Source organism: Xyrauchen texanus, chromosome 9 (genome assembly GCF_025860055.1).
Source record: "Xyrauchen texanus isolate HMW12.3.18 chromosome 9, RBS_HiC_50CHRs, whole genome shotgun sequence".
NCBI classification, from domain to species: domain Eukaryota; kingdom Metazoa; phylum Chordata; class Actinopteri; order Cypriniformes; family Catostomidae; genus Xyrauchen; species Xyrauchen texanus.
Genome location: NC_068284.1, coordinates 46,072,179 through 46,084,443, shown reverse-complemented (window position 1 = coordinate 46,084,443; position 12,265 = coordinate 46,072,179). Strand labels below are relative to the sequence as shown.

Genomic DNA, 12,265 nt, shown 5'->3' with positions numbered 1-12,265 from the left:
CTGATATTTGTAGATTAACAGAAAACATTGCATGAAATAGGCTCTAGTGTCCTTAATCTAAACTGCTTGTCTTAATGTTTATGATACATGCAGGTATAAAGTAAATATGAATGATATACTTAAAATAGAAAGCAAACCATTTTTGCCACCAAAGCATGTCTACGTCAAGGTCAAGAAATGATCATTTGCATAAAAAAAGACAATTTTGACATTATTTTCATTGCAATTAAGCACGTTATTGACGAACAGTAATGACAATAATCCGGTCCTAAATTTATTTTATTTATTTATTATTTTTTAATAACAGTAAAATCACCATAAAGGCATGATGTCAAATATTTTCATTTTTGTATACATTTTCGTTCGCATTACGGTAATGAGAAGAGATATTTTTGCATTATAGGAATGATAATTGGGAGAAATGTGCTTAAAGGACTAGTTCACCCAAAAATGAAAATTCTCTCTTTATTCACTTCCCGTGATGCCATCCCAGATGTGTATGACTGTGTTTCTTCAGCAGAACACAAATGAAGAAGATATTTAGAAGAGCTCTGTCAGGCCCTTATAATGGAAGCACATGGGTGCCAACACTCTGATGGCCCAAAAGTAATTTTTTGGCAGCATAAAAGTAATCCACACTAGGCATCGATGCACCGATACCACTTTTTCTCTTCTGATCCGATTCCGCTATCAGAAATCTCAGTATCGACCGATACCGATACCGATCCTGATCCGATACCAGTGTTTTTTTGCATAATCATTTTATAATATTAATATCAATTTAGAATTTTTGGTAACTCATTCAACTTAAAACATTATTATAATTTGTAAACAAATAATAATATATTATAATAGTAATATTTAGTAACATATTTTACTCGTGCACCTTTAACTTTTAAACCCTCACGCTTTTATTTTGACATTCTGAACTCTCCAGGAAGTCCTGTATGTGTGTGTTTGTAGGCTAGTTCACAGTAGTTTAATTCGCTTTTTATTCAAGTTCTGGTCAAATGCACCTCCAGTGCCATTCTAAATGCATATTATAAGTGAACCGAACTATTGAGCATCTACATCTGAGATGTTGCTTGTGAGTAGCGCTAAAATATTGTGCAGCAGCGTGAAGGCTAAAACTGCAACTGCGTGTAAACAGAGCAGCACCATTCACTAACGTCCTGGAGCTGCACGTGCATTTTATATATTTACTAATTAAACACAGCCTTTTGTGATTCACAGCTATCGCACGTCTTCAAGTGGCTTTGAATAAAATGCACGATTCATATGAACTACTTTACTGGTGTTTTTATGGTTCTTTTATGTAATTGTTTGAGCTTGACAGTGACAAACAATGGGGCTCGTCGGACCGATACCCGATCTGCCGATACTGATCTAGGTATCGGATTGGTGCATTCCTAATCCACACCACTCCAGTCGATCAATGAATGTCTTCTAAAACAAATTGATATGTTTGTGTAAAAATTTAATTGATAATTAATACGTTAACTTTTAAACAGCACTTCCAGCCACGCAGCTGACGCGAAGCTTGACGTAAGCGTGTCGGCGAGTTCAGGCGGCTTATTTACAACGTATCGATTTGCTTCAATAGACATTAATTGATGGACTGGAGTCTTGTGGATTACTTTTATGCTGACTAAATGTGACTTTTGGACCTTTGCCAAGTGCTGGCACCCATTTACTTCCATTATAAGGACCTGACAGAGCTCCATCTTCTCCTAAAAATCTTAAAGTCATAAAGTCTACCTTAAATCATGACAATAATGTCACCTTGACAAAAATCACAAATAAATCTTAATTTGTTTTCATGCAAAATATTTGTCTTATTTTTTGGTGAAATATAGACCTGCACACGTTCTTGACAGGCTTTGTGCGATTCACCCAATTACAGAAAGTGTGAAGGACCCGACAGAATGCCTCCAGACCTGCCCACTCCACCTGACTTATTTTATTGTACAGCACATTGGTCAACAGTTGTTTTTAATTGTGCTTTAAAAATAAATCGCCTTGCCCATGTGACACGTCACCTCAAAAAAGCATGTTCAAAGATCATGTCTGTCTAGCACTTGTTTATGTATGAAAAAGTTTTTTAATGGCCACAAAAACGCATTTTGTGTGAATCCTTATAGTGTCCTAAAATATTTGGCAACATGTACATGACCTTTGATCTGCAATAAAATAGAGCTGTGAACTGCATCATATTACTACTCATCTCCACTCCCACTCTATTGAAAACCATCTTGATTTAAGATAATTAAGGTTCTATAACTCTAATATGACACATCTCCCATGTTTGATATGTAAACAATGATTTACATTCTTCACAATTACATAAAAACTATTCACGTCTTGCTCTTCAGCAATTCATTATTCTGTGTGCTTGATGAGCGGATGATGAGTTCAATTCTAATACTGTGAGTGGAAGTGTCCCAGATCCCACCTCCTCCACTACATCACGATTGGGTCTCCGTATGCACAGTTTTGCTCTATGGCGAGGTTGTACCAGTTGCCTTTCCCTCCCTTATATGCACTGGTGACAATCCTGGCCCAGCCCGACTCACCCTATGAGATATACAAGAACAAGATATTCACAGTCAGTCAGTTGGATTACTTTTTATGCTGTCCTATGTGGAGCTTGAAAGTTTAACACCCATTGACTTGCTTTGTATGGACAAAAACACCACATCAATCCATATGAGGATGAGTAAACGATTAGAGTATTTTCTTTTTAGGGATCCATCCCTTTAAATTCCTCACAATGTACAATATTACTGACCCAAAACTCGCCCCAAGAGTTTCTGACGATCCAGAACTCTGTCCCGTCCTCTGATACGCCCCAGCCCGCAACTGAGATGATGTGATTCGGCAGAGACAGAATGTGAAATTCAGCATATATCCCTCCGTCATATGACTCCAGGGCTTTAGTGGCCATTATTGCACAGCTGCACAAAAAGAGAGGGAAACTTACTACAAAAAAAGGCATGTCTAATATAAAATAACAGGCTACCATGACCAACACAACACCACAAGAGGCCATTTCGACTTGTTATCGCATATTGCTGTACTTTGTCTTAATTGAAACTTTGAAGCTCAAAAAAGCACATAAAGGCAGCCTAAAAGTAATCCATACAACTCCAGTGGATCTTCAGAAGCGATGGCAAACAGATCAATAATTAAGCCCTTTTTTACGATAAATCTCCACTTTTACCAACCCATCATATGCAAGTTTGTTTTTTTGCCGTTTTGCATTGTTCCTGCATATCGCCACCTACTGGGCTGTTGTAGCGAGCACGAGGAGGTTACCCCATGTGATTCTACCCTCCCTAGCAACCTGGCCATTTTGGTTGCTTAGGAGACCTGGCTGGAGTCACTCAGCACGCCCTGGATTAGAACTCGCGTCACCAGGGGTGGTAGTCAGCGTCCAGCTACCCAGGCCTCCTATGAAAATTTTATTTATCAATTATTTTCCATTGCTTTATAATTCCTTTTTATCGTTATCCTCCCTGCCCAATAGGTGGCGATATGCATGAAGATAGCGACTCATGTCATCTTGTGAACGCGCATCGGATTGGCTTGGTGAAAGAGGACATTTATAGTAAAACAAAAGTACATAAATATTGATCTGTTCCTTACCCACACCCATCATATTGCTTCTGAAGACATGGATTTAAACACTGGAGTGTTATGGATTACTTTTATGCTGCCTTTAAATGTTTTTTGAGCTTCAAAGTTCGGGCCATCACTCACCTGCATTGGATGGACCAACAGAAATTAAATACTCTTCTAAAAATCTTAATTTGTCATAGTCATACACATCTGGGATGACATGAAGGTGAGTAAATGATGAGAGAATTTTCCTTTTTGGGTGAACTATCCCTTTAAGGATGTTTAACTTGCCTGATCGGCCCATTTTTGTAGATTTCAGCTTTCATCCTGTCTCGTCCTGAGACCACGCCATAGTCCCCAACTTTCCACACTGTGTAGTTTTGAATTATGGAGCAGGAGCCAAAGAACGAACATGTCCCGCACTGATTAAACGAATCACATTCTACAAACGCAAATGAGTAGATATTTAAAATCAACACACCTAACGTTGTACATGTCTATATTATGGCCATCACACCTGGGAATGGAGAGTAAGGTGACAACAGTAATTACTGTATGAATGCAACTTGTAGGGCAAAGTCTCCTAAAAATATTTAATTATTATAGAGTTTGGTACTTACTTTGATTACGGGCTTGGTAATTATTACAGGTTTCATCAGGAATGCCTCGCTCGTGTGCGTATGCATACACTCTCACATGATCGCCTCCATAACACGAGCCCGCCCCGCCACAGTCAATCACATTCTGCACAGACAGGTATGCAGAAGGCCACGCCCCTTTCCTCTTGATGTTAATACGATCTAAATTTGAAGGAAAGAGAACAAATCAAGGTAAGTGGCATTGACTTGGTTTCTGTGTGCTGCATCTAAAGACTTCACACTTTGATTCTACTGCAGTCATCTGCAAACTTAGTAATTTAGCAAACTTAAAATAGATGGTTTCATATTTTCCATGCTTTTTTTATTCGATAACGTCCTTCGCAATGCTTCATGGGATTGTAGTTCATTCTCTCATAAAAGACGTTAAGTACTTTGTCTTTTTGTCCGATTTTCAAATAATTGTTTGCGTCAAATCAAAGTTTGTAATGTTGTGATTCAGCCCGGAGCTGGCCTCTTTGGTTCATTGCTTGGTACGGTGGCCCAGCGGTGCACAACAAAACACAAAACTAATTTGCAAAGCAAACAAAAGTTGGGACACACAACACAATAGAAATAAGACACAACACCATTAAGCCACAAAACAATGGAAATAAGCAAAAGCACAACAGAAGCCACAACAGAGAAAATAGACATTTTGAACACTGCTTTTCATTTGTTTGGCAGTTCTGATTCAATGCAGGTGAGATCATGAATTTGTTGCAGCTTAATTTTTTGCATTGTGTTGTGGCTTTTCTTTTGTGTTGTGGCTTTTCTGTTGTGTTGTGCCTTTTCTGTTTTGTTGTGGCTTTTCTTTTGTGTTGGGGCTTTTCTTTTGTGTTGTGGCTTTTCTGTTGTGTTGAGGCTTTTCTTTTGTGTTGCGGCTTTTCTGTTGTGTTGTGGCTTTTCTGTTTTGTTGTGGCTTTTCTTTTGTGTTGGGGCTTTTCTTTTGTGTTGTGGCTTTTCTGTTGTGTTGTGGCTTTTCTGTTGTGTTGTGGCTTTTCTGTTTTGTTGTGGCTTTTCTTTTGTGTTGGGGCTTTTCTTTTGTGTTGTGGCTTTTCTGTTGTGTTGTGGCTTTTCTGTTGTGTTGTGGCTTTTCTTTTGTGTTGCGGCTTTTCTGTTGTGTAGTGGCTTTTTTGCATTGCATTGTTGCTTTTCTGTTGTGTTGAGTCTTTTCTTTTGTGTTGTGGCTTTTCTGTTGTGTTGTGGCTTTTCTTTTGTGTTGTGGCTTTTCTGTTGTGTTGAGGCTTTTCTTTTGTGTTGTGGCTTTTCTGTTGTGTTGAGGCTTTTCTTTTGTGTTGTTTCTTTTCTGTTGTGGCTTTTCTTTTGTGTTGAGGCTTTTATTTTGTGTTGTGGCTTTTCTGTTGTATTGTGTCTTTTTTGCATTGCATTGTGTTTTTTTTTGTTGTGTTGTGGCTTTTCTTTTGTGTTGTGGCTTTTTTGCATTGTGTTGTGGATTTTCTGTTGTGTTGTGGCTTATCTGTTGTGTTGTGGCTTTTCTTTTCTGTTGTGGTTTTTTGCATTGTGTTGTGGCTTTTCTGTAGTGGCTTTTCCTTTCTGTTGTGGCTTTTTTGCATTGTGTTGGGGCTTTTCTGTTGTGTTGTGGCTTTTCTTTTGTGTTGTGGCTTTTCTGTTGTGTTGTGCATTTCCTGTTGTGTTGTGGCTTTTTTGCATTGTGTTGGGGCTTTTCTGTTGTGGCTTTTCTGTTGTGTTGTGGCTTTTCTTTTGTGTTGTGGCTTTTCTGTTGTGTTGTGGCTTTTCTTTTGTGAAGTGGCTTTTCTGTTGTGTTGTGGCTTTTTTGCTTTGTGTTGTGGCTTTTGTGTTGTGTTGTGGCTTTTCTTTTGTGTTGTGGCTTTTTTGCATTGTGTTGTGGCTTTGTTGTTGTGTTGTGGCTTTTCTATTGTGTCTTTTCTTTTGTGTTGTGTCTTTTGTGTTGTGATGAGGCTTTTCTTTTGTGTTGTGGCTTTTCTGTTGTGTTGTGGCTTTTCTTTTGTGTTGTGGCTTTTTTGCATTGTGTTGTGGCTTTGTTGTTGTGTTGTGGCTTTTCTATTGTGTCTTTTCTTTTGTGTTGTGTCTTTTGTGTTGTGATGAGGCTTTTCTTTTGTGTTGTGGCTTTTCTGTTGTGTTGTGGCTTTTCTTTTGTGTTGTGGATTTTTTGCATTGTGTTGTGGCTTTGTTGTTGTGTTGTGGCTTTTCTATTGTGTCTTTTCTTTTGTGTTGTGTCTTTTGTGTTGTGTTGAGGCTTTTCTTTTGTGTTGTGGCTTTTCTGTTGTGTTGTGGGTTTTCTTTTGTGTTGTGCCTTTTCTGTTGTGTTGTGGCTTTTCTGTTGTGTTGGGGCTTTTCTTTTGTGTTGTGGCTTTTCTGTTGTGTTGAGGCTTTTCTTTTGTGTTGTGCCTTTTCTGTTGTGTTGGGGCTTTTCTTTTGTGTTGTGGCTTTTCTGTTGTGTTGAGGCTTTTCTTTTGTGTTGTGCCTTTTCTTTTGTGTTGTGGCTTTTCTGTTGTGTTGTGGCTTTTCTTTTGTGTTGTGGCTTTTCTTTTGTGTTGTGGCTTTTCTGTTGTGTTGAGGCTTTTCTTTTGTGTTGTGGCTTTTTTGCATTGCATTGTTTCTTTTCTGTTGTGTTGTGGCTTTTCTTTTGTGTTGCGTCTTTTCTGTTGTGTAGTGGCTTTTTTGCATTGCATTGTTGCTTTTCTGTTGTGTTGAGGCTTTTCTTTTGTGTTGAGTCTTTTCTTTTGTGTTGTGGCTTTTCTGTTGTGTTGTGGCTTTTCTTTTGTGTTGTGGCTTTTCTGTTGTGTTGAGGCTTTTCTTTTGTGTTGCGGCTTTTCTGTTGTGTTGTGGCTTTTCTGTTTTGTTGTGGCTTTTCTGTTTGTGTTGGGGCTTTTCTTTTGTGTTGTGGCTTTTCTGTTGTGTTGTGGCTTTTCTTTTGTGTTGTGGCTTTTCTTTTGTGTTGTGGCTTTTCTGTTGTGTTGAGGCTTTTCTTTTGTGTTGTGGCTTTTCTGTTGTGTTGTGCCTTTTCTGTTTGTGTTGTGGCTTTTCTTTTGTGTTGGGGCTTTTCTTTTGTGTTGTGGCTTTTCTGTTGTGTTGAGGCTTTTCTTTTGTGTTGCGGCTTTTCTGTTGTGTTGTGGCTTTTCTGTTTTGTTGTGGCTTTTCTTTTGTGTTGGGGCTTTTCTTTTGTGTTGTGGCTTTTCTGTTTTGTTGTGGCTTTTCTTTTGTGTTGGGGCTTTTCTTTTGTGTTGTGGCTTTTCTGTTGTGTTGTGGCTTTTCTGTTGTGTTGTGGCTTTTCTTTTGTGTTGTGGCTTTTCTTTTGTGTTGTGGCTTTTCTGTTGTGTTGTGGCTTTTCTGTTGTGTTGTGGCTTTTCTGTTTGTGTTGTGGCTTTTCTTTTTGTGTTGGGGCTTTTCTTTTGTGTTGTGGCTTTTCTGTTGTGTTGTGGCTTTTCTGTTGTGTTGTGGCTTTTCTTTTGTGTTGTGGCTTTTCTGTTGTGTAGTGGCTTTTTGCATTGCATTGTTGCTTTTCTGTTGTGTTGAGTCTTTTCTTTTGTGTTGTGGCTTTTCTGTTGTGTTGTGGCTTTTCTTTTGTGTTGTGGCTTTTCTGTTGTGTTGAGGCTTTTCTTTTGTGTTGTGGCTTTTCTGTTGTGTTGAGGCTTTTCTTTTGTGTTGTTTCTTTTCTGTTGTGGCTTTTCTTTTGTGTTGAGGCTTTTATTTTGTGTTGTGGCTTTTCTGTTGTATTGTGTCTTTTTTGCATTGCATTGTGTTTTTTTTTGTTGTGTTGTGGCTTTTCTTTTGTGTTGTGGCTTTTTTGCATTGTGTTGTGGATTTTCTGTTGTGTTGTGGCTTATCTGTTGTGTTGTGGCTTTTCTTTTCTGTTGTGGTTTTTTGCATTGTGTTGTGGCTTTTCTGTTGTGTTGTGGCTTTTCTTTTGTGTTGTGGCTTTTCTGTTGTGTTGTGCATTTCCTGTTGTGTTGTGGCTTTTTTGCATTGTGTTGGGGCTTTTCTGTTGTGGCTTTTCTGTTGTGTTGTGGCTTTTCTTTTGTGTTGTGGCTTTTCTGTTGTGTTGTGGCTTTTCTTTTGTGAAGTGGCTTTTCTGTTGTGTTGTGGCTTTTTTGCTTTGTGTTGTGGCTTTTGTGTTGTGTTGTGGCTTTTCTTTTGTGTTGTGGCTTTTTGCATTGTGTTGTGGCTTTGTTGTTGTGTTGTGGCTTTTCTATTGTGTCTTTTCTTTTTGTGTTGTGTCTTTTGTGTTGTGATGAGGCTTTTCTTTTGTGTTGTGGCTTTTCTGTTGTGTTGTGGCTTTTCTTTTGTGTTGTGGCTTTTTTGCATTGTGTTGTGGCTTTGTTGTTGTGTTGTGGCTTTTCTATTGTGTCTTTTCTTTTGTGTTGTGTCTTTTGTGTTGTGATGAGGCTTTTCTTTTGTGTTGTGGCTTTTCTGTTGTGTTGTGGCTTTTCTTTTGTGTTGTGGCTTTTTGCATTGTGTTGTGGCTTTGTTGTTGTGTTGTGGCTTTTCTATTGTGTCTTTTCTTTTGTGTTGTGTCTTTTCGTGTTGTGTTGAGGCTTTTCTTTTGTGTTGTGGCTTTTCTGTTGTGTTGTGGCTTTTCTTTTGTGTTGTGCCTTTTCTGTTGTGTTGTGGCTTTTCTGTTGTGTTGGGGCTTTTCTTTTGTGTTGTGGCTTTTCTGTTGTGTTGAGGCTTTTCTTTTGTGTTGTGCCTTTTCTGTTGTGTTGGGGCTTTTCTTTTGTGTTGTGGCTTTTCTGTTGTGTTGAGGCTTTTCTTTTGTGTTGTGCCTTTTCTTTTGTGTTGTGGCTTTTCTGTTGTGTTGTGGCTTTTCTTGTTGTGTTGTGGCTTTTCTTTTGTGTTGTGGCTTTTCTGTTGTGTTGAGGCTTTTCTGTTGTGTTGTGGCTTTTTGCATTGCATTGTTTCTTTTCTGTTGTGTTGTGGCTTTTCTTTTGTGTTGTGTCTTTTCTGTTGTGTAGTGGCTTTTTGCATTGCATTGTTGCTTTTCTGTTGTGTTGAGGCTTTTCTTTTGTGTTGAGTCTTTTCTTTTGTGTTGTGGCTTTTCTGTTGTGTTGTGGCTTTTCTTTTGTGTTGTGGCTTTTCTGTTGTGTTGAGGCTTTTCTTTTGTGTTGAGTCTTTTCTTTTGTGTTGTGGCTTTTCTGTTGTGTTGTGGCTTTTCTTTTGTGTTGTGGCTTTTCTTTTGTGTTGTGGCTTTTCTGTTGTGTTGAGGCTTTTCTTTTGTGTTGTTTCTTTTGTGTTGTGGCTTTTCTGTTGTGTTGAGGCTTTTCTTTTGTGTTGTGGCTTTTCTGTTGTGTTGTGGCTTTTCTGCATTGTATTGTGGCTTTTCTGTTGTGTTGTGGCTTTTCTTTTGTGTTGTGGCTTTTCTGTTGTGTTGTGGCTTTTCTGTTGTGTTGTGGCTTTTCTGTTGTGTTGTGGCTTTTCTTTTGTGTTGTGGCTTTTCTGCATTGTGTTGTGGCTTTTCTGTTGTGGCTTTTCCTTTCTGTTGTGGCTTTTTTGCATTATGTTGGGGCTTTTCTGTTGTGTTGTGGCTTTTCTTTTGTGTTGTGGCTTTTCTGTTGTGTTGTGGCTTTTTTGCATTGTGTTGGGGCTTTTCTGTTGTGGCTTTTCTGTTGTGTTGTGGCTTTTCTTTTGTGTTGTGGCTTTTCTGTTGTGTTGTGGCTTTTCTTTTGTGAAGTGGCTTTTCTGTTGTTTTGTGGCTTTTTTGCATTGTGTTGTGGCTTTTCTTTTGTATTGTGGCTTTTTTGCTTTGTGTTGTGGCTTTTGTGTTGTGACTTTTCTGTTGTGTTGTGGCTTTTCTTTTGTGTTGTGGCTTTTCTGTTGTGTTGTGGCTTTTCTTTTGTGTTGTGGCTTTTCTGTTGTGTTGTGGCTTTTCTTTTGTGTTGAGGCTTTTTTGTTATGTTGTGACTTTTCTTTTGTGTTGAGGCTTTTCTGTTGTTTTTTGGCTTTTCTTTTGTGTTGAGGCTTTTCTGTTGTGTTTTGGCTTTTCTTTTGTGTTGTGGCTTTTCTGTTGTGTTGAGGCTTTTCTTTTGTGTTGTGTCTTTTCTGTTGTGTTGAGGCTTTTCTTTTGTGTTGTGGCTTTTCTGTTGTGTTGTGGCTTTTCTTGTGTGTTGTGGCTTTTTTTGTGTGTTGTGGCTTTTTTGCATTGTGGCTTATTTCCGTTGTGTTGCAAGTTAATTTAATTGTGTTGTGGCTTCATTTTGTTGTGTTGCGGCTTATTTCTTTGTGTTGTGGCTTATTTCGTAAATATGATGTTTAAATGTAAGTAATGTTAATTCCCAAGTTGAAGTACCTCAGTAGATGGGTGCAGAGAATATAATATGTATAATTATAACATATAATTACAATAAAGTATTAGAATAAAACTATACCCTTTAATTTCGTTGTGTTGTGGCTTTTCTGAATGGGACCAAAACAGCTAAAAAAGTGGATAAGTGCTTCTCCTCTCTCTCTCTCTCTCTCTCACCTGCGAGTGCACTGGTGGCGCCCATGGCCCAGCACGAGCCGCAGTACTGTGGAATGTGCTGATTGCGAGTGATGCTCACAAAGTTTTTGCCATCGATGTTGCGCCAGTCCCAAGAGGCGGGGAGATCAGAGGCATTTACATATTCATGAGGTCGCAGGTAAGTCCTAAAGCAACAATAAACATGCACAGATTATTATTACATTACAAATGTCATTCCAGTCCAATGCATTGCTATAACAAACAAAATACATTATAACTGACATATTACAAATACAGTTCGTGCATTTAGCTGACATTTAATAATTCTGTCTAACAATTTCCTAAGTACCTGTTATCTAAACAATAATTAGTGTGACCAGACCATTATAAAGTGTATAGCTTATCATTATCATACTCCTACTGCTAACCATAGTACTTTTATTAAACACCAAAGTACATCAGAGAATACTTTAGTATTCCCATGGTACACATGGTATTGCTGTGGTACATAATAACCAGGATAATAATAATAATAATAATAATAATAAATTGCACAGTAGTACAGTGTTACAAAAACAGAATTACCATATTATTACCACAGAATTACTATATTATTGTCCTAGTACTTTTTATAAATATATGTATTGTATAGGTGCTCATACTGCAAGCAAAACATACTCAATATAACTAACAACACAGAATATGTACATACTTTATAAATGATGGTCTGTGGTCCTTGATTGGTTTGTAACATGCGTCTAGCATCTGCTGAGCTTCAATGAATCCTCTCGAATTTACAGAAACATCCAACAGAAATAAGAACCAAAACAAACCAGCCGCCATGTTGAATGTTTACATTTGACTTGTGGAAGAATCTAGAACAAGAGTTCTGTGGCCCTCTAGAGCACCGGAAAGAAACAGTCCTGAGCTGTGTCAGTGTTTGTGGTTATTTTAACCAACATAAATTAAAAGGCTGAAAAAAATACGATAAAAATATGAAAGCAATATATGCAACTGTTTACTATGTAGGCTACATTTTTTTTCTATAATGTAATTCATGCTGCTTTACTTTCATATTATACGCACGGCACACACGCACCCACACACACACACTCACTCTCCCACACACGCCCACAAACACACACACACAGACACACACACACACACGGACTCACACTAGAAATTTCCTCATAAACCACATTTATAGCATAATACTCAGTTAATAATACCAGTTTGTAAACTTAAAAAGTCCTTGTAAACCACTTAAACCTGCCCACACTCCCCCACACACACACAAACACTTCTCAATACACACATGCAAAACACACTCCATACCATCCATACAAAAACACCCACACAATTTTAGCTGCATCATTTATTAAATGTGTGTGTTATCTCAGTGAGGGTTGTGCATAGTGTTTGAGTGACAGTGTGTGTTATCTCAGTGAGGGTTGTGTATAGTGTTTGAGTGACGGTGTGTGTTATCTCAGTGAGGGTTGTGTATAGTGTTTGAGTGACGGTGTGTGTTATCTCAGTGAGGGTTGTGCATAGTGTTTGAGTGACGGTGTGT

General features: G+C 38.3%; 1 protein-coding gene across 1 annotated transcript; it reads right to left on the bottom strand.

The window, feature by feature from the left end:
- Positions 1-267: 267 nt before the first annotated feature.
- On the bottom strand, positions 268-11,545 carry LOC127648963 (cathepsin Z). Its single transcript, XM_052133825.1, has 6 exons — positions 11,408-11,545; positions 10,717-10,880; positions 4,239-4,418; positions 3,910-4,060; positions 2,789-2,954; positions 268-2,574 (listed from the first exon to the last, which is right to left on the bottom strand). The coding sequence occupies exons 1-6, from the start codon at positions 11,536-11,538 to the stop codon at positions 2,461-2,463; spliced, it is 906 nt and encodes a 301-aa protein (XP_051989785.1). The 5' UTR covers positions 11,539-11,545; the 3' UTR covers positions 268-2,460.
- Positions 11,546-12,265: the final 720 nt, after the last annotated feature.